Source organism: Hyaloscypha bicolor (assembly GCF_002865645.1).
Source record: "Hyaloscypha bicolor E unplaced genomic scaffold K444scaffold_182, whole genome shotgun sequence".
Taxonomy (NCBI): domain Eukaryota; kingdom Fungi; phylum Ascomycota; class Leotiomycetes; order Helotiales; family Hyaloscyphaceae; genus Hyaloscypha; species Hyaloscypha bicolor.
The window spans coordinates 5308613-5328007 of NW_020194684.1; the positions used below are offsets into that span (position 1 = coordinate 5308613).

The 19395-nt window shown below is 47.0% G+C and overlaps 8 protein-coding genes across 8 annotated transcripts; 4 read left to right on the plus strand and 4 right to left on the minus strand.

Annotated features, from left to right (window-relative positions):
* Positions 1-605: 605 nt before the first annotated feature.
* On the plus strand, positions 606-1082 carry K444DRAFT_669642 (uncharacterized protein; the record flags this gene model as incomplete). The annotated part of the gene is made up of 1 exon (XM_024887544.1): positions 606-1082. The coding sequence occupies one exon, from the start codon at positions 606-608 to the stop codon at positions 1080-1082; it is 477 nt and encodes a 158-aa protein (XP_024728874.1).
* Positions 1083-1208: 126 nt separating this feature from the next.
* K444DRAFT_248724 (uncharacterized protein) lies at positions 1209-1972 on the plus strand. The gene is made up of 2 exons (XM_024871332.1): positions 1209-1496; positions 1551-1972. The coding sequence occupies exons 1-2, from the start codon at positions 1334-1336 to the stop codon at positions 1760-1762; spliced, it is 375 nt and encodes a 124-aa protein (XP_024728875.1). The 5' UTR covers positions 1209-1333; the 3' UTR covers positions 1763-1972.
* Positions 1973-2082: 110 nt separating this feature from the next.
* Positions 2083-3714, minus strand: K444DRAFT_543944 (L-lactate ferricytochrome c oxidoreductase; the record flags this gene model as incomplete). Its single annotated transcript, XM_024876006.1, has 4 exons — positions 2083-2169; positions 2221-2294; positions 2347-3636; positions 3687-3714. The coding sequence occupies 4 exons, from the start codon at positions 3712-3714 to the stop codon at positions 2083-2085; spliced, it is 1479 nt and encodes a 492-aa protein (XP_024728876.1).
* Positions 3715-4065: 351 nt separating this feature from the next.
* On the minus strand, positions 4066-6008 carry K444DRAFT_637202 (uncharacterized protein; the record flags this gene model as incomplete). Its single annotated transcript, XM_024884094.1, has 7 exons — positions 4066-4220; positions 4387-4732; positions 4791-5366; positions 5422-5617; positions 5673-5679; positions 5732-5822; positions 5901-6008. 7 exons carry the CDS (start codon positions 6006-6008, stop codon positions 4066-4068), a joined length of 1479 nt encoding a protein of 492 aa, XP_024728877.1.
* Positions 6009-6634: 626 nt separating this feature from the next.
* On the minus strand, positions 6635-8512 carry K444DRAFT_621097 (arylamine N-acetyltransferase 1). The gene is made up of 4 exons (XM_024881827.1): positions 8253-8512; positions 7813-8195; positions 7652-7716; positions 6635-7598 (listed from the first exon to the last, which is right to left on the minus strand). The coding sequence occupies exons 2-4, from the start codon at positions 8193-8195 to the stop codon at positions 7093-7095; spliced, it is 954 nt and encodes a 317-aa protein (XP_024728878.1). The 5' UTR covers positions 8253-8512; the 3' UTR covers positions 6635-7092.
* A 2282-nt stretch (positions 8513-10794) lies between these two features.
* Positions 10795-11110, minus strand: K444DRAFT_545990 (uncharacterized protein; the record flags this gene model as incomplete). Its single annotated transcript, XM_024876187.1, has 2 exons — positions 10795-10914; positions 11042-11110. Coding segments are annotated over 2 exons (189 nt in total), but the record flags the coding sequence as incomplete, so codon positions are not given.
* A 4149-nt stretch (positions 11111-15259) lies between these two features.
* Positions 15260-16874, plus strand: K444DRAFT_621101 (amidase; the record flags this gene model as incomplete). Its single annotated transcript, XM_024881828.1, has 2 exons — positions 15260-15811; positions 15868-16874. The coding sequence occupies exons 1-2, from the start codon at positions 15529-15531 to the stop codon at positions 16872-16874; spliced, it is 1290 nt and encodes a 429-aa protein (XP_024728880.1). The 5' UTR covers positions 15260-15528.
* Positions 16875-17303: 429 nt separating this feature from the next.
* On the plus strand, positions 17304-19137 carry K444DRAFT_492433 (3-hydroxyphenylacetate 6 hydroxylase; the record flags this gene model as incomplete). Its single annotated transcript, XM_024873220.1, has 5 exons — positions 17304-17672; positions 17723-17988; positions 18104-18422; positions 18479-18651; positions 18711-19137. Coding segments are annotated over 5 exons (1554 nt in total), but the record flags the coding sequence as incomplete, so codon positions are not given.
* Between the last annotated feature and the right edge of the window lie 258 nt (positions 19138-19395).

A 19395-nucleotide genomic window follows, 5' to 3' on the forward strand; every position in this document is an offset into this window, starting at 1 on the left:
CGGATTTGTGATATACTTGAACTAACTTTCTAGAGATGATGAGATAATTCTCTGCTCTGATTCTTTGACTTCCTTTGATATTCCTGGAAAGAGCAACCTAACAAAAGCTTTGCAAGATTTAGAAATGATCAAGAAGGAAATAGAATTTTCAATCCGGGCCTGGTCAAATTCTATGTTATTACTGCAACTTCCGCTTGAAAATGACTCAACCTGCAAAAGTTGAGGGCCTGTCACATTGTACAATGTTCAAATCCCTGAGGCACTGCTCAAAACCCCCTTTTCTCTTTATTGGCGTCTCGCTTATTTCCCCTTTGAACAACCAAAGCAGTCCCAGCAACAACAGCAGTTCTCACGCCAAAGGCATGCTCATGAAACACTTGCGTTTCATATTGTAGGATGTGGCTAAAACTATGCTCGAGTACGGCACAGCACATTGACCTTATCTTCTGAAAAAGCAATGAGCCATTCAAAGCGGCCATTATTAAGCTTCTAATCTGTATCATGTGAGTCTCAACTTAGGATGTGGCCAAAGCTTCTCCTATAAATACGGGTAGAGAACTCCTCTTCAATGAGCTTTAACCTACCGGTTTCATAACATATTCAAAATGGTGAACATCTCCCTGGCCGTTCTCCTCAAAATCAGAATGGCAGACTTCCCAAAAGAAGCAGGCCGCGGGAAAACAGCATTCTTTCATCAACACTCTCTTAAAGGAGCGTTATGGCCACGAGGCAAACCGATTCCAATGCCAAGAGCTCACGGATACCTTCAGGCTACATCAGTTGAAACTCTTGGATGGGATTCTAACAACTGGATTTATCTCGTCTCCATTGGAGAAGCGTCGGCCACGCCCTCCAAGATTTCATCTTCTGAACGAAACCCAGGGACAGCCTTTCTCCAAGGGAGTACAAAACAAGTAGTTGCACGACTTTCCAATCCCGATGCCCAGCTGAATCATGGTATCCGCGTTCAAAACGAAGTTGCTGCAATCTTCCTCATGCGAGGCGCTCTCTTAAACTATGACTCGAGCCTCATCCCCGAAGGACACAACTGGAACAGCGCATCGGAGGGAATGGCTGGATAATGGAGCAGTGCATGCCCGGCGAGCCTTTGGACAGGACCTTTCAGACTCTTTCGCCTTCACAGCAACTAAATATCTTGTCCCAACTTGCTCGAGTCTTCAAGATGATTCAAAATTAATCTTACAAACTTCCCTCAACGATAACAAAATATGGTGGTCTACGCTTCGGAGAAAAGGGAGAAATTGCCAGTAGTCCGATTACCTACCCCTGGGGTAGTCCTTTTGCCACCTACGCCAGGATTTATCTCGAAGAAATGAAGATGCAACTCGATTTTGCAGAGACAACCCCCTTAGTCGATGGCTGGAAATCAAATCCAACTCTTCAAACCCATCTCCAAAGCTTTCTCAAGACAGGAATCCCGAAAGTGCTGTCGGGATTCTCGCTCACAAACCCAGCTCTCGTGCATGGTGATCTCGGTATCTCACTTACTTTTTACATTTCACAATTTGACTGTCAACTAACAAGAATAGATTTGCACAACATCTTGTTTGATCCGAAGTCAAATCGCCACACAGCAATCCTTGATTTCAACTTCGCACACGTCGCTTCAGCAGCTGATGAGGATTTCTCGTCCTTCCCGTCCATTCACGGCCTCCTTATGGGTTCTCTGGAAGTGAAGAGATGGAAACGTTACGTCAAGCGATGCTCAACGGTTTCGCTGCCACTGCCTTTACCCCGCTGAAGGGGAGGAATCGGAAGTCAATTGGGAACTTGCGAAGATGTGATATGAGGAGATTGAGAAGCAGAAGGTGCTGAATCCGGCGAATATTGCGTGCGTTGAGGAGGTGGCTGCGCTGTATTGATTCTTGATTGATGTTTGCCCGCTCTATTTTTTGATGGAAGGTGACTGAATAGAAAGAATGAGGAAGGGAGGCTGGCGGCGAAGAAGGACGTGGATGGGAATCTGGAGAAATATCTGGAGCGGTGGGGCTTTAAACTGGGATTTAGAGGCAATGGATTGATCAGAATCAGGTATAGATTTCGGTTTATCATAAAAACCCTCTATAGATTCGCCTTGACCCATAGGCCAAGTTTCTCTAACCCTGCATGGCCGTCATATATATCTCGTTCCACCGCTCTTGTATTGATCTAGTCAAGAAGGTTAGTATTTCATGATGAGCATGGAAATAGGTGCCTTACATGTTTTAGACCCAAATCGCTGATCTTTTCGGCACCGAGAAGCTTCATGCAGGTCTCTGTCTCTGCTTTCAGGACTAGAAATTCTGTAAGTATGACCACCAAAAACTAAGTGAGCAGGCTTCTTACTCTCAAAAGTCCTCTCCACACCCTCGACACCACCTGCTCCGAGGCCGAACAGCGCAGCTCTGCCAACGCCCACGGCTTTAGCACCTAGGCACAAAGCTTTCACGACATCTGTTCCTCTTTTGATGCCACCATCCACCCAGACCTCGATTCTGCTGAACACTTCTGGACAATATTTCCTGATCTCCAAAAGGGTATGGACAGCCGGAGGCGCAGTATCAAGAGCTCGTCCTCCATGATTTGACAAAATGATAGCCTTCACTTGAGGTGCATACTGCGCAGCCAAATATGCATCTTCATGCGTCTGAAGGCCCTTCAGCACAATTGGCATCGAAGTGTGTTTTGCCAACCACTGGAGTGTACTCTTCCAAGTGAGATCAGCAGCTGTTCCCCAGAACAACTGCTGTCCCACCCCGCCACCACCGGGTCTCTTTGGCTCCTCGGCAGTCTTGACACCAGATGATACAGGAAGTGATGCTCCAATTTCCTGAGTTTTCTCATCGTGCTCTCTTTTACCAGGCACCGGCGCATCTAAAGTCAAGACAATGAATTTGTATTTGTCCGACATCTTGTTGATCCTAGCCAACATGGCTTCGCTCTTGCTCCTATCATTTTGCACATATATTTGCCATCCAAAGATCTGACCAGGTAATGAACCCTCGACAATTTGTTCCGGGGTCATAGATGCATTGTTCGAGACAACCTGCAGGGCCCCGAATGGGCTTATGCCCTGAGCAATACCCCGCTCACCAGCAGGATGTGCCAACCTCGCCATCGCAGCAGGAGAAACATATAACGGGATCCCAACTTTATGTCCAAGGAGCGTAGTCGAAGTATCGCATTTCGTACAGTCCACAAACACCCTTGGCCGTAACAGGATCTGTTTGTACACCAAATTGTTGAAGCTCTTCGAGATAAGGTCATCGGAAGCGGAATAATAGTATGCCCAGCATTTCTTCGACACTTGCTTTGTTGCAACCTCTTCAATCTCATCTAGATTCAGCAAACTGTGCATATTCGGTGGTCCATCTTTCATTTGTTCCTTCTCGGCGACATCGGTGCTGGGCTTGCGTAATGTCGAGGGATCGAGCTTCCCGAGCTTGGCGGAGGCTTTGAGGTTTTCTTCTAAGGTGCCAGGAGGATGTATGGGGTCATATTCTTCCGTGGCATCGCGGCCTGCGAGCTTGAGTATGATCTTGGAGCCACCGGGGTGAGAGGGGAGGAATTCGGAGACATCCCAAACATCGCCATAGAGCACCACCCAGCAGTCATTGGGACTGTTGTGCTTTGCAACTGGAGAAACTGTCAACGCAGAACAGGACAGGCGGGAATTCAGATCGTACCTTCAGCAGCATCGAATATTTTTGCCATGTTGAACATCAGACGAATACAATGCTTGAGAAGAGAAAGAAAGTTTAGGATGCGATCTCGGCTTCAATTATACCGCGATGCTGGACGCGGAAAATTCCCCGCTTTGGAGGAATTGCCGTCGAATCAGTGGCTTGAATTGGTAATTTTCGGCGACGGGGGTCAAGCAAGAAAACCCCCACCTTTTATATTTTTAGACTTCGGGTTCACGAAGTGTTGGGCAATGACGAGTGTCGAAGAGGACTGAGCAAAGGGGCGAACTTTCTTCTAAGTTGGGTTGAAGTGCTTCCACTCTCCTCATCTGCGTTTCTCTCTAAATATCCTCCCCTTTATTTATTGTGAATCTGTTACTCATCACAAGGTATCGCTAATAGAGACGGAGGACTTTTGAATATTGATGTGCTTTCCTCTCACAGAGCCCGCGCAGGTTCTTGCCGATTGTGCTTCTTTTGAGTCCAGGTTAAAGATCTGAACCTTGTTCACCCAAATCTGGTTTATGAATAAAGTGACTATCAATAATTAAATGCCTTTCATTCAAGAAGATCAAATAACAAAAGCGCATCCATTTCATCCGCCTCTCGGCCCACTCATTCACGTAGTCCTATCAGAAATATCTCAAATTTTTTTCTTATATCTCTTTTGAGGGCAAACCCGTGCATCATTAAGGGATCTCACCAAGATCGTTTTCCCCACTGTCGACATTAGGATCCAGTTCAGGTGGGAATATGAAATCCTCGTTGATATTGGATGCATAACAATTGACTGTTGCAAGTGTAAAGAAGTACGAAAATGCCGCACAAAATGGATCAGCATCGCAGATCACGAGACAGTCTAGGTACGAGGCAACGGTATAGATGGTGCTGGGATCCACGGGTGAAGGAGCGTAGGAAAATCCGCACTCTGGGTTGAACGGCCGCTGACTTATGGGACCGATTAACTCTCCAGCTGCAGCTGTGCAGTAAGCGGCTGGAGAAGGTGGGGAAGATGGTTCGATCGTTGATGAAGGAGCAGCGATGACACCCTGTTTGAAACATCAGGTGGGATTATTCAGGAGTGGAGAGGGTCTGTGAGGAACGTACCGCTGTAGTGGAGGCTGCAGCACCTGAGGTCATTGGAGAAGAGCCAGATAGACCTGGAGATTGGGCGATTTGATGCGTTGAAACTGCAGTACTTGAGGTCGTTTGTGAAACGGTAAGAAGGCTTGAAGGCTGAGTTACCGGTTGGGTTGAGGTGGCAGCGGCTGAAGCCGGTGGAAAGTCAGACGGAGTGGGAGACTGAGTATTAGGGAGTGTTGAAGCAGCAGCAATGGGGGTCGCCGGTGATGAGTCGGATATGATTGGAGATTGGGAAGTAGGGAGAGCCGTTGATGAAGAGTCGAATACGTTTGAAGACTGAGCAGTAAGAGTTGAAGATGTAGTGACTGAAGTCGCCGGAGGGAAGTCGGATACGCTCGGAGATTGGATAGCAGGGAGCGTTGCCGAAGTAGCGACTGAAGTTGTAGGTACAGATCTTGAAGGCGTATCTGAGTTGCCTGAGCTACTTTGGCTACCAGGGTCTGTCGAGTTGGAAGGAAGGGATGGGGTAACAGCAGTTTTTGTCGTGGGAGCGGTAGACTGGATGGTCTTGGTCGTGAGCCTGGTGAAGTGGCGTGTCCACTGAGTTGAATGTCAACTTTACTGTGCTCAACCCAAAACCTGTTTGACAACTTACATTCCGAGTGGTTATTGTTGTGCTGGTAGCTATCTGCCTAACCTTGATTACCGGAGATACTAAACAAGAGCAAGCGCTGCTAAGTAACTCCGGAGGGTGTATTCCAGCGTTGCCAGGAGCAAAAGTGGGAGGTAAAGGAGAACGCTTCACTTTCGGAAAGGCGGAAGCGGTAGTTGTTGAGGTCTTTGTTGTCAAGCTGGTATCCGTCAGAAAGCGTATGCAACCAACACGATTTCGGACCGGATGCTTACCAAACAGCTGTAACAGTAGAAGTGGTGTCAAAAACACTGGTATATGAGGTTACAGTTACCTTTACTACAGTGGTCGAGACGGTCGTCACGGCGATGTACTGGCTGCAGAAGGCTTTCGCGCTTGAGCAATATCGATCGTCGTGAAAGATACTGTAAAGCTTGTCACGGATACACTGATTTGGAGTTGGATATTAGCTAAGTGGATTCAAGGCTATCCGAAATCCTCACCGTTGGCTGAGGGGCTTTCTTGGGACCCTTTGAAGTACGGGCTTTGTGTAATCCAGGTAGTGCTTGGATGAGGCCAGCGGCCAGAAGTATCAGTGCAAGAAATTTCATGATGAACGACTGTAACGATGCATAAAGAAAGGAAAAGATGTGGGAAAACAATTCCAATTAAGATTTCAAGAGGAAAGGAGACCGGATCTTGGTCAGAGTGTCTCTGCGCAGCAAGTCGACCAGTACGCCTCGATCCTCGGCTGCGCGGGTGGCTGCTTGCCTCACACCCGCAGAAGTGGTGATCCAATTCAAATTTGGCCGACTAGATATTTCTCTGATACAGAGTGGCAGCAAGCTTTGAACGAGATTCAAGCAGTCTTAGTGTCCAGATTCTTCATTCCATCGAAATGGCAAATAAGTTGGAAACGAGATTGCGAGTCTCAGACACCAAATGATATCTGCCAGATGTTTATCACTTGAATTAGCAAATAAATATCGAGCAATACGCACGGAGACTGTGGGTGAAGCACTTGGAGTCCACCATCGAACGAGAAGCCACACAGAAACCTTACCCCTATTTAGGCGAACGGACGCGAGTCATGACGGTCAACGCAGTAGTGGTAACGGAAAGCTGCAGACTGCCGACTCATGTTTCGGCTCAACTTAGCCAAATGCGATACAATTGAAACTTGAAGACGGGAAATGATGTAACGTTCCTTAGAAACAGAACTTCGGAAGTGGAAGGCTTTTGAGTTGACGCTGAGATGTCTTGACGCCAGAGCCGGAAGCAATCGCTCAGGATGAATTGCTGAAGAGTGCGGGTATTCAACCCCCAGAAATGTGCGTCCTGCAGCCTAGATTGAATCCTCCAACTTCAAACTCTTGTCAGAACAGCCTGGAACTTCAGGAGCAAGAGTTTATTCCAAATATGTGGTAAAGTCTGGGACAAGTCCCCAAACCATCTTGAACCCCCCCATCGTGTCACCGATGACTTATGAGCGCGGTTGATCTATCATTCTAACAGTCACTTTCTGTCGAGACATCCAAATCGGCTGGGAACGGGCAATAACTGGCGCACAAGCGTGTCGCCAGAGAGCTCAGATTCTAGGTGGTTTGCGCCATTGTTTTGTTGCTAGTTGTTATAGACGAGCCGGTGTATATTGGAGAGACTTGGAAAAATCCCAGATCATTGTAAAGTCTCTAATCAGAGACCCGATTTACTACCCCCTTTCAGCTCGGTGACCATGCCTTTGATACCACTGCGCTCTCGGCGGGACAAACTTATTCCGAAGTGCTCTTTCAATACTGATGCTCGTTGATCTTCATTGGCACATTCAGTAATGGTTTCGGTAGTCCCAAACCTTCTCCTCTTCAGCGTCGAGCCCGAAAGAAACAGAGCTCCGATTATGTCGTCCTTCTCCTCGTCCAGAATCATCTTCAGGCAGATGATATCGAATGTAAACCAACTCGTTCTCCGGGTAGATGTTGCATAATTCATGACCTCGAAGTCTTGCGGCAGGAATTCAGTTAACCCAAAGCAATAATTTGGCGTCCAATCATGTTGGTTCGATATTCTGCTTTCAAAAATCCACATGCCTTGAACTACAGAATTTGTTGGCTCACGGTAGATCAATCTCAGTTCTGTTTCTGTAGCTCCCCATTTTGATATATGTCCATCCACAAGAGGAAGGGGCCTCGTAGGGCCATTCCCTGATCAACGACTTAATCGGGAAATGTTGTGGGCTCAAGAGCTTTCAACTTACCGCCAAATCCGACGTCGATAAGATAAGTCTGGCCAGCAATATAGACCAGATTAACAGAATGACTCCTGTTGTTACAGATCCAAGTAAGCGACTAAATTTACAGGGATTCTTTAACTCAAACCAGGCATGGGATGGTGAGCTGAGATGAGATTATTCCTTACCATCCACCAGATCCACCGGAAAGTAAGACTCTTGCACCTGTAGGAATAACTTCAAATCCCAGCGTCTTCAGGATGGCCCCAAAGAAGGCGTTGTTCTCCATACAATATCCACCTCTCCCATTCTTAGAAGCAACGATCTTCTCGAAGAGGTCCGGTGCGTCTAGCGAAATGTGACGTTCTTTTGAGTAATGCAGTTCTAGGTTCTCAAACGGAACCTTTGAAAGCTGATATTTCTGAAGAGCAGAGAGATATGCAAGGCAATCTTCTGTCTGGGTGGACTCTGGAGTGATGTTGTATTTGGTCACGGGAAAGGAAATGTAGGAGAGGTAATCATTGACTTGCTCTCGAGTGTACAATGCCTCACTGCGTCCGGTGGTAGACATCTGCTATATGTCAGTGATTGGTTCATATTATCGATCAAGTCGAGTTTAATAACAAACCTCTAAAATTATTCAAGTAATTCGCGGTCTTCAAAGGCCTCCGATTGCCTTTGTCGTCGGGACTGCTCTATCCCCCACAAGACGCCAATGGAAGTGATGAGAGAGGTTTAGGTTATAGACGAACGAGAGGGACTTCATTTGGAGGCTTGCTCTGACTGTTTCCCCCTGGCTCTTTGAGCCACAAAATGCGTTGCTGGACTACAGAAAGAAATTGTGCTTGGGCCACTGAAAAAATCGCGTTCAATCGAGGCGCCCGCCGCGGCGGACATAAAAAGACACTAATTTTCATTGTACTGTCTTCTTCTCTATATTGTCCTACGTTCAGGCCACCCTAAGCGGTTGGCTCACGGGGCTCCGTAAAAAAAAACGGGTCACGTGAGGAACACCAGAATCTCCCTCTTCTAGGGAATCGCGCATCGGAACGCGATTCCGTCCAAATCCTTAGGGCTCAGCTGGGGATTAGAGAGGAGAAGCTCAAGTACCTTTCTCTCTATTTTAGTGGTTCTGGAATGCGAGGGGCTTTTCTTACGATTTTTTAAAGCTCGGGGGAAAATCTTAAGCTAGGGGCCCCGTAAAAAGCGCTAAAAAAAAATCCTGACCTCACATTACTCTCCTCTCCTTCTTCTCTCTATTACTATAGACCCTCCCCGCTTTTGTACTTCCTGTAAGCAGAACCGGCCTGCTTCTGACTTTATTACAGAGCGGGCTAAGCCATATAAGACTTGCTCTCACTGTCGAGTTTGTATCCTCCCCCTTTTCTGGCTTAATTAACTAGTTAATAGGCCCGAAATACTACTAATCGTATCCAGCGGTGCTCTGCCTTGCAAGAACTCGATCCGAATGCCCTCCCTACCTCCCGGCGATGACGACGGTCGGTTACGGACGTTTCTGCGGACGAGCCAGCCCCACGGCGCCAGCGACGGATCCGTCAACCGTCCGTCGCGGCCCCCGTTTATATCGTGGAGGACCCTCCAGCCGACCTACCTCCTATACGGCCTCCTGCCTTCCTCTCCCGCTTCCGGCCAGCTCCCGCACATATGACCGGTCCGCTTACGGGTCGCTATATAGCTTGCGGAGCCCTCTATTTTGGCCATATGGACGATCGCTTTGAGGCCTGTTACAAGAAGGGCGACGTGATACTTCCTCTAATCCGCAAGCCTCCTCCATACCTCTCTTACCTCTTTACGGGCAATAACCCGCTCTGCCGGGCCTTCCAGACAAATATCCGGGCATATAATTATGCTTTTGCCTTTATATTAATTAGCTATAAGAAGGACGCCCGGATTAACTTCTCCCGTAGGATCCAGTACTTTCAGATCTATGGCGAGCTCTTCTACTTCCAAGGCCCGCTATAGCCTGCTATATACGCCGAACCCTCCTTTGCATAGCTCTTCTTCTACGACCCGCTCTTTATAACTAATATCCGGGCTACTAACTTCCCTCGCTTAGATCATATGGTCCTTTTATAGCTTACGGATATGCTTACGGACTATAATCCGTTTATTACGGTCTATAAGACGGCCCGCAAGTGTCTTACGAGCCAGTAAACCGATTTCCGGGTCTTACTTAACTCGCAGATACGCTTAATCCTCGAGTCGGATGCGGATTATCGTCATAAGAACCTCCCTATAAGTAACGAGGTTACCGTCCTAATCCCGGACAAGTATACGGATGCAAGCCGCCGCAATCTGGTACTAACGGTCCGCAAGGCAGGCCGCGAGTATCCATAGCTATATACGGTTAACGTTATATACGTAGTATATATGCCGCTCTACTATATCTTGCTCTTCCCGTATAGTAACCCGGGCTAGTACTACGAGTTATAGTTACAGGACTATACCGGGACCCGCTAGCGAATACAGCTCGAATAGCGGGCCTTTTACCGGTACTACCTCTATATCCGTCTAGCCTTCTCCCTACTCTTTTATACTGGCCGCTTCTTCTAGTAGTACGTTATTAATGCATATATTACCTGTAAGACGACCTCGCTCGACTGGCTCCGCTTATACTAGTAGAATATCCGTACGGATATCTATATGGGACTTACGAATGCTCTAATCCGCAAGAACGTCTATACGGGCAATATTGGCCATTGCTTTATCCTCCCGTCAAGCTTTACGGGCAGTAATTGCTTTATATAGTAGCTCTTTCAAGACTCGATGGCTATTATACGGTACTTTAATAAGCCAAACTTCTTTATTACGTTTATAGCTAACCCGCACTGGCCTGAGATTATAGATTACCTCTTAAACGGGCAGTAAGCAATTAATCGTCCGGATCTCCTTTACCGGGTCTTTGTCCTAAAGGTAAGAGAGCTTCTTGCGGACCTTAAGAATCACCTTTTCGGATAATATACGGGCCATATATATACGATTAAGTACCAGAAGTATAGCCTCCTGTATATATACCTGCTCTTATTTCTTAGGAGGGATACTATTTTCTTAATCCCTGATTTAGTCGACGAGGTTATTTATACCGAGCTTCCAGACCCGTTATAGGATCCTACGGGCGAACTTACGGCCGTAGTTACTAGCCAGATATCTTACGGGCCGTATGGCCTCAATAATAATCCGAAAGCCCCGTATATAGCCCGTAGTACGCCTATAGCCCTGCTCACATACCAGAAGAGGTTCCCCAAGGCATTTACGGCTATAATAATTATCTGCGAGGATGAGTATCCCGAGTACCGGCGCCGGGATAACGGCCGTATGTTTACGGTCCGCAAACCCGGCTTTTCAGGCCAGGAAGTCGTCCGTAATAACCACTAGATCGTTCCGTATAACCCGTACCTCTTCCAGAAGTTCCGCTCGTATATTAATATTAAGGTTTATATATCCGTATAAGTAATCAAGTATATCTATAAGTATATCTATAAAGGAACAGACCGTATAACTATTACTATCTCGGGAACGAATAATAAGATTACCTAGTACCTCCAAGCTCGGTATATAGGCCCTATAAAGGCTTTCTGGCGCCTGTTCAAGTGCCTAATATACTAGGAGTTCCCCCCGGTTTAATACCTCGCAATCCACCTCCCGGGGCAGTATATAGTCTGCTTTACGGCCGATCTCTTGCCCGAGCAGATCACGGACCGGGCCGCAAATACCCGCTCGACCTTAATGGCCTTCTTTGAGTATAATGTAACGTATAAGGACGGCCGCTAGTACCTCTACTACGAGTTCCCATAGCACTTTATATAGGTTACCAAGACCCGGATATAGAAGCCCTATAAGCAAGGGTATAGTATTGGCCGTATTTACTATTATAGCCCAGTTTCGGGCGAGCGGTTCTACTTACGGCTCTTACTAATAGTCATATATGGTCTGCGGTCCTTTAACGAGCTATATTTGGTCAAGGGCGTCCGTTATCCCACATACTATGCTGCCTATATCGCCTGCGGCTTGGCAGAGAATAATTAGGAGTAGTTCTAGTACTTTAACGAGGCTATTTTATTAATAACTAGCTATGGTTTACGGATACTCTTTCTTACGGGCATCCGCCAGTAGCTAATTACGGATACGCAAGCGATCTGGGACCGGTATAAGGAGTATTTCTATAATGACTTGGCCCGCAAGCTCGCCTACGACCCGTTAATTAACTTCCCGCTACCCTTAGTTAATCCTTACTATAATTACGGCCTCTTTTTGCTTGGTCTCGGCCTTGCGGATCTCCAGCGGATGCTTACGGATATTGCCCTGCCTGAGAATATCTTTGACTAGACCGTAAGCTACCGTATAGCTAATCTGCGGGTCGATCATACCCATAAGATGTCGCTAGCGACCGTAATACAAGCCTAGCTAAACGTGGACTAGTGCTCTTGCTTCCAGATAATTATAGCGGTAATTACGGACGATTCGCAGACTACCCACTTCTACTTGCAAGGCCCGGGCGGGACCGGTAAGACGTTCCTTTATAAGACCCTCTGCTACTATTATCATAGCCAAGGTAAGGTAGTCCTATACGTGGCATTAACGGGTATTGCGGCTCTCTTTTTCCCGGACAGACATACGTCTCACTTCTAGTTCCGGATCCTGCTTAAGCTCGATAAGTCATCTATAAGTATGATTACCAAGACAAGCTGGCTCGGGGCTCTCTTGCGATCTACGGACCTAATTATCTGGGACGAGGTACTCATATAGTACAAGTACTGCTTTAAGGTAGTATACCGGCTAATAGTCGATTTACGATCGGTCGCGGACGATGTTCTTTTTGGAGGGGTGCCCGTAATCCTTAGGGGGGACTTTGCCCAGATCTTACTAGTAGTCCCATACGGTTTGCGGGCCAATACGGTACGGGCCTACCTATAGCGGACATAGATCTGGCTATGGCTCTATTAGCTATTATTACGGATTAATATACGGGTCTATAATAACCCGTCCGAGCAGGATTTTGTAGACTGGATTAGTAGTCTGCCATATGACCCGTCTTTAAATAGGCAGATTACGCTCCCGCCTTTTATTCCGCGTACCTAGTCAGTTACAGACCTGATTAATCACGTCTACCCGCGAGAGCGACTCTTGCGGGCCCTGTATAATTACCAGGCCTTTAGCGGACGGGTAATCCTATTAACCCTAAATAATACGGTCCGCAAGCTTAACTAAATAATCCTGGATATACTCCCTGGCCAGGAACGGACGTATTTTGTAATAGATTCGGCCGATATAAACGAGGCAGATCCTGAGATTACAGAATTACCTCCAGAGATCTTATAGAATATCTGTTTACTAGGTCTGCCCCTCTCTAAGCTATGACTCAAGATCGGCGTACCCGTAATACTCTTGCGGAATCTCTGTCCGCAGGAAGGGCTTTATAACGGGTTACGGATATTGATTTATAGCTTTGGGAGGTTCTCGATTCATATATGGCTACTAGGTAATGACTTTGACGGCTAATTACGGACGATTCCACGGATCAAGCTCCAGTTAATGGATTAGTAACTATCTTTTATGCTCTCTCGTAAGCAGTTTCCACTTGCTTTATTCTTTATAATAACTATTAATAAGTTACAAGGCCAGTTATTTGAGGCAGTAGAAGTGGATTTACGGTCCCCGGTCTTTTCTTACGGCCAGTTCTATATGGCAGCCTTACGGGTAACCTTATAGGCAGGGCTTTGTATTCTTTTACCCCCTAATATAAACCGTACGAGTAATATAATATACCCAGAAATATTACAAGGTCTTACTTAGCTTTTGACTTACTTACGGGTGACTTTGCGTATTTACAGGCTATTTTTCTTCTTATACTATCCGTAAAGGCCTTTACCAAGTCACATATCCCCTTTAATTCTAACCCTACTCGGGACGAGTTTAGGGCAAAATTATTACTGGCCCCGGAGCTTGCGTAGGGCCGCCAGTAATAATTTTAGCGGAGCGGCCCTAAACTCGTCTATCTTACATTTTCGCTATTTTCCGGAGAAAACGGACGCTGTCACGTGAATGCGTCTGTACGGGAATACCAAACTTCGGGAATACCAAAACTTTAGGCCCGCTCCATAGTTCAGGCTCCATTTCACAGGCTTTACAGGCTCCACAAGCTCTATAGACTTCACAGGTTCCACAGGCTCCCTTTTACAAGGTTTATAGGCTAATTCACAGGCTTTACAGGCTCCGCAGGCTCCCAATGGACACCCTTCCTTTAAACCGGCTACGCTGCTCCAGGTGCAAGTCCTTTCGCCCAATTATAAGCTTCCCTTTTCACGAGAACGGATATCGACTTTATACTTGCGAAATCTGCCTTATACGAAAGCACGACCAATACCGTAAAGCTACGGGCGAGTTTATACAAGAAAGGCACGACCGGCAGGTCTTATGGGCAAAGAGAGCAAAGCTACGGGCACAAAAGCGTGGGATATGGGATCCTGTGGACTTGGAGAAGGCATTAGCAGAAGGAGAAGCCCAAAGGGAGGCTTGGGACGAGTAGAGGGAGTTCCAGGCTCGATTACAAGACGACGAATGGCAGTGGGATAAAGAGGAGAAGCAGTAGGAGATAGAGCAAGAGAGGAAATGGGAAGAGAACGATCCGGTAAGAGCTTGCAAATAGTAAGTAGCGGGGCTAATATATAGTAGTTTACGGACGAGTATAAGAGGGGGAAGCAGGAGTAAGAGCAAGAGCAGGAGCAGGAGCAGGAGCAGGAGGAAGCGTGGTACTGGCTTACGGCTAGCCAATATTTAGAGATATAAAGGGAGAAAGGGCTTGCGGATAAAGAGGATATACCTACGGATAAAGAAGAAGGACCTGCGAATAAAGAGGAGGAGCTTGCGGACGAAGAGGTATCTGTAAATCAATTTACAGACGAGCCTATAGCCCGTAAGTAGGAAAACCTGTCCGTAAATACTTACTAACCCTTTCCCTTAGAATACTGCTCCAGTTGCAATCAAAAACGCCCCCCTTCTGAATTTGGACACTTCTTTACGTACTCTATATGCCGAAAACGGAAGCAAAAGTCAAACCGTCGACGTGGGATTCAAAGAAAGGAACAAGCAAGGGTATCGAGACTTGAAAATAAGCCTACAAGAGACGAGCTTCAAAGACATATACAAGTACGTACTAGGGAATCGGGCGAGCAGGAGCTTAGAGAGGCAAGGGCAAGAGAACGCTACGGGTGTCTTATAAAAGACGATAGAAAATAGCCTTTAGAAGTTAATAATTATTTAAATAAAAGCCTTTAAAAGACTGTACGCTTACACGTTACATTAGTGCGAGCTTGCGAGCGCAATATGGCTATAATTAAAGAAAAGGGAGGGGGGAAATTAAGAGAGAGCTTAATAAGTAAAAGTAAGGCTTAAAAGGGCCTATAAAAGGGGAGGGAGAGCTTTGCAAGTATAATTAAGAAGTATAGTAATTTATAAAAATAGAGAGAGAGCTTTATCTAATTAATCTCGAATCGAGATCAGGGCAAAATTAAAACTGGCCCCGGAGCTTGCGTAGGGCCGCCAGGTTTTAATTTTAGCGAAGCGGCCCATACCCACTCAAAGCTGAACATTGATTTGGCATTTGAGACGAGCAGATGTGAATCTTCTACTGCGTAGAGCGTCCGAGATTTTCGAAATATTTTTGAACGTATGAAAGCTCCCGAAAACATTAGGAGAGCGAGCAGTGGAATTGTGCCTACGGGACTAACCTTAGGTACATTGTGCCGTTTTCCATGCCCACCGCGAGCTCCCTCAAACTCCATCCCACTCTCGACCCGACACGCATTCTTCACAAAAGGACATGATTCGCACAACGATGCCACCCTTTGAGTCTTATATGCCATTGGTGATCCAAATTGAGCACGATGGCGGCGTATCGAGGACTGAGAATCAATGGCGACCGTCTGAACAACACACTACAATCGACCAGCACATCATGGGGTGCACTCGCAGCCTCAACCGGCATGCGAAGGTTAGCATTAAGCCCGGAAGACAAGGAGGTTCGAGATTGGCTCGTGCAGCAGTGTAAAGAGCTGGGTTGTGATGTGAGGGTTGATCGCATGGGAAATATCTTTGCAACGCGTCCTGGGAGCTCTACGGAAAGGAAACCAATCGCCATGGGAAGCCATTTGGACACTCAGCCAGCAGGTACTAAATATCACAATCAATACCAGCATCTGCATAGCTGATTCGAGGGCTTTTAGGGGGTCGATACGACGGCATATTAGGCGTGATTGCAGCGTTGGAGGTTCTCCGGACCCTACATGAGAATAATATACAAACACACTGTCCGATCAGCCTCATAGACTGGACGAACGAAGAAGGGGCACGATTCCCTGGGGCAATGATGTGTTCAGGAGTCTGGTCCACAAAATCCACAACTAGTCTCGAAGCATGCTATGCGGTCAAGGACACAGATGGCCTATCGATGAAGAAAGCGCTTGAAGATATTGGCTACCTGGGAGATACACCCTGCGATTATCGAGAGAATGGCCTCGAATGCTACTTCGAACTACACATTGAGCAAGGTCCAAAGCTGGAAGCAACGGGCAATAAAGTCGGCGTTGTGACAGCCGTACAAGCCATGAAGTGGTTTGCTGTGCGAGTCTCAGGTGTTGAAGGTCATTCTGGGACTACTCCAATGGATATGAGATCTGATGCGCTGGTCACAGCATCCCGGCTTATAGCTAGTGTGAGTGATATAGCTAGAACTACGGGTTTGGGCGTTTCCACGGTTGGAGTAATCTCCAATGACACCCAAAGTCAAGCTACGATTCCAAGTGGAGTTGAATTCATTATCGATGTACGCTGCTCTACGGACAGAATGGTCCAGGATCTCTGCTCTGCAATCTTCAAAAGTTTTGATGAGATTGTGCAGCGGGAGAACAACTACACGAGTTACCATGTCTTTCGAACGTGGGGCTTGCCTGAGTCTGTATTTCATGATGATTGTATCGGAGCTGTCCGTTCTGCTGCTGTTGATGAAGTAGGCATTTCCAAGATCATGGATATGAAAAGTGGTGCTGGTCATGATGCAGCCTGGGTCAGCAAGGTTGTCAAAAGTAGCATGATATTCGTTCCTTCAAAGGACGGAATCAGCCACAATCCTGCAGAGTATACGAGCCCTGAAGATTGTTCCCTGGGAGGGCAGATATTACTACAGGCCTTGCTGCTATACGATGACGATGTTAAGAACGGATCTCTCTCCTAGCATCTAATAGAGTTAGTTATGTGTACTCTTAAATCATGAGCACAAAAAGTCGTTTCAACAATCGACCGTTTCCCCTATCATTTCAAGTTGAGCCCATTGATTCGGCGCCCTTCACCGCCAAACCCAAGGGCCGTTCTTGAAGAAATATTTCTCACATAGCAAGGACAAGGATCTCGTGAGGCAAAATCATACGTCTGCGCAATAGGGTCTGGGGTTGGAGGACCTGCGGAACAGTTTCCGCGCTCCTCCCCGTAATGCCCCGCAGTCCCCCGGAATGTTTGCTGGTTACCATTCCGCACGGAGACAGCAGTTAATCATTCGTCCACAGTATATGATCGAGGTCCTAGTGAAATTGAACTCCAAGGACTCTCTACCAGGGTTTCCTTTTTTTCTTTTTTCAAAGAACAGACGTTACTTGAGACAGGGAAAATGGCTATCAGCAACCTCCTCCACGCAGCTCAAGTCGAAGCCATCGAGGATCCCTTGCAGGCTTTGGCTGTGGCCTTCTTTCTGGTTCCAATCCTCTACGTTTTGGTCAATGAAATCGTTCGACGGCAGGCCCGAGTGGTTGGTCTTCACGGACCAAGGGGCCTTCCTCTTATAGGGAATCTCTGGCAAATTCGAAAGAACGCCGCCGAGAAATATCGACAATGGGCCCGTACTTATGGTGCTGTTTACCAAATACAATTGGGCAATATTCCGGTTGTAGTGGTTAATTCTGCTGCATCTGCGAAGGTTTTGTTTGGCCAACATGCTCAGGCACTGAGTTCGAGGCCGGAATTCTATACTTTCCACAAGGTACGATCATATAACTTCATTGTTCAATTCCGACTGACGAAGAACTCTAGGTTCTATCGAATACGGCAGGAACAACCATCGGGACATCACCATACAGCGACTCGCTGAAGAGGAGAAGAAAGGGTGCCGCGTCAGCCCTCAATCGACCGTCGATTCAGACATACGTATCCCACTTAGACCTCGAGAGCAAGGACTTTATTGCAGAACTACTGAATTACGGGAAGGCAGGATCGGAGCCCGTCGACCCACTCCCTTGTATACAAAGATTAAGTCTTAGCTTGGCTCTTACATTAAACTGGGGGGTTCGAATGGATAGGTAACCAATATATTTCTTTGCTCCATATTTTGAGCTCCCTATGTCTCTTGTTGGGAGAATGAGACATGCTCCTGCTACCTTCCCTCCAAGGAAACATGGTGCTAATCCGTTGCAGCCAAGAGAACGCAATGTTTGACGAAATTACGCATGTCGAGGAAGAAATTTCCAGGTTTCGGTCTACTACGGGTAATCTCCAAGACTACATTCCCCTTCTACGACTCAACCCATTCAGCTTTGGATCGAAAAAAGCTGGCGAGATGCGAGACCGTAGAGATGTTTACTTGACTGCCTTGAACAAAGGCCTGGAAGATCAAATGGAAAAAGGGACACACCGACCATGTATCCAAGCGAACGTCATACTTGATGAGGAGGCAAAACTTAATAGTGAAGAGCTTACCTCAATCAGTCTGACTATGCTTTCAGGGGGCCTTGATGTGAGTATATTCTGCTTTCTCGATTTACACAATGCTGATCAGTGCCTGGCTGTTAGACGGTTACAACACTTCTTCAGTGGAGTGTTGCATTGTTGGCTCAACATCCAGATATCCAGCAGAAGGCTTGGAAGGAGATCGAGGAGTTTTACTCGGTGGACCAACCACTTTGTGATGCACTCGATGACCAGAAATGCTCTTACGTCGTTGCTCTGGCCCGCGAGTGTTTGAGGTGAGTTCTTTTGGCCCAAAGCAATATTCAGACTATAAGCTGACGATTTCTCTCGACAGATACTTCACCGTACTTCGACTAGCCCTACCTCGAGTCTCGGTCAAGGACGTGACATACGAGGGGGTCGTGATTCCGAATGGGACAGTCTATTTCCTTAACGCTTGGAGCTGTAATATGGACGAAGAAGTATGGGATGATCCCAACGAGTTCCGACCCGAACGTTGGCTGGAGCAGGAGAACGCAGATGCACCTATGTTTAGCTACGGCCTAGGGTACCGCATGTGTGCTGGCTCGCTGCTTGCGAATCGTGAGCTTTACCTCGTCTTCATCCGCATGCTTCATTCATTCGAGATCCAGAAATTCGACAATGTGGATTGCCATCCAGTGCGAGGCAGTGCAGATCCAACAAGCCTTGTCTCTATGCCAAAACGATATAAGGCGAAATTTATTCCTCGGAAATTGAGCGCACTGGAAAAGGCTTTGGCGGACTTCAAGGTTGTTGAGCAAGTTGGTTCTTGAGCCCTCACCCCTTTCAAGGGTGCAAAGGGCCAAAGGGAGCGTTCCTGCTCGGAAGTCTTATAAATGAACACATGGCTGCCATGGCTTAACTGCCTTCCGATACCCTTGCTCCGTGCTAGACAAAAAAAAAGTGGCACTGAATTTACAATGTCCCAAGTCGAGCTAGAACATTTTAGAAAGACTCATTTCTAATGTTCCCTCGACTTGTAGCAGAATCAAGGTCTC

Excerpts from the sequence above, each read along its gene's own strand:
- K444DRAFT_248724 (XM_024871332.1), top strand. The coding sequence starts at position 1,334 with ATGAAGATGCAACTCGATTTTGCAGAGACAACCCCCTTAGTCGATGGC. Across the intron at positions 1,497-1,550 it reads TCTCGTGCATGGTGATCTCG|ATTTGCACAACATCTTGTTT; the intron begins GTATCTCACTTA and ends TAACAAGAATAG.
- K444DRAFT_621097 (XM_024881827.1), bottom strand. The coding sequence starts at position 8,195 with ATGTCTACCACCGGACGCAGTGAGGCATTGTACACTCGAGAGCAAGTC. Across the intron at positions 7,717-7,812 it reads TCCGGTGGATCTGGTGGATG|GAGTCATTCTGTTAATCTGG; the intron begins GTAAGGAATAAT and ends CTGTAACAACAG. Across the intron at positions 7,599-7,651 it reads TATCGACGTCGGATTTGGCG|GGAATGGCCCTACGAGGCCC; the intron begins GTAAGTTGAAAG and ends GTCGTTGATCAG.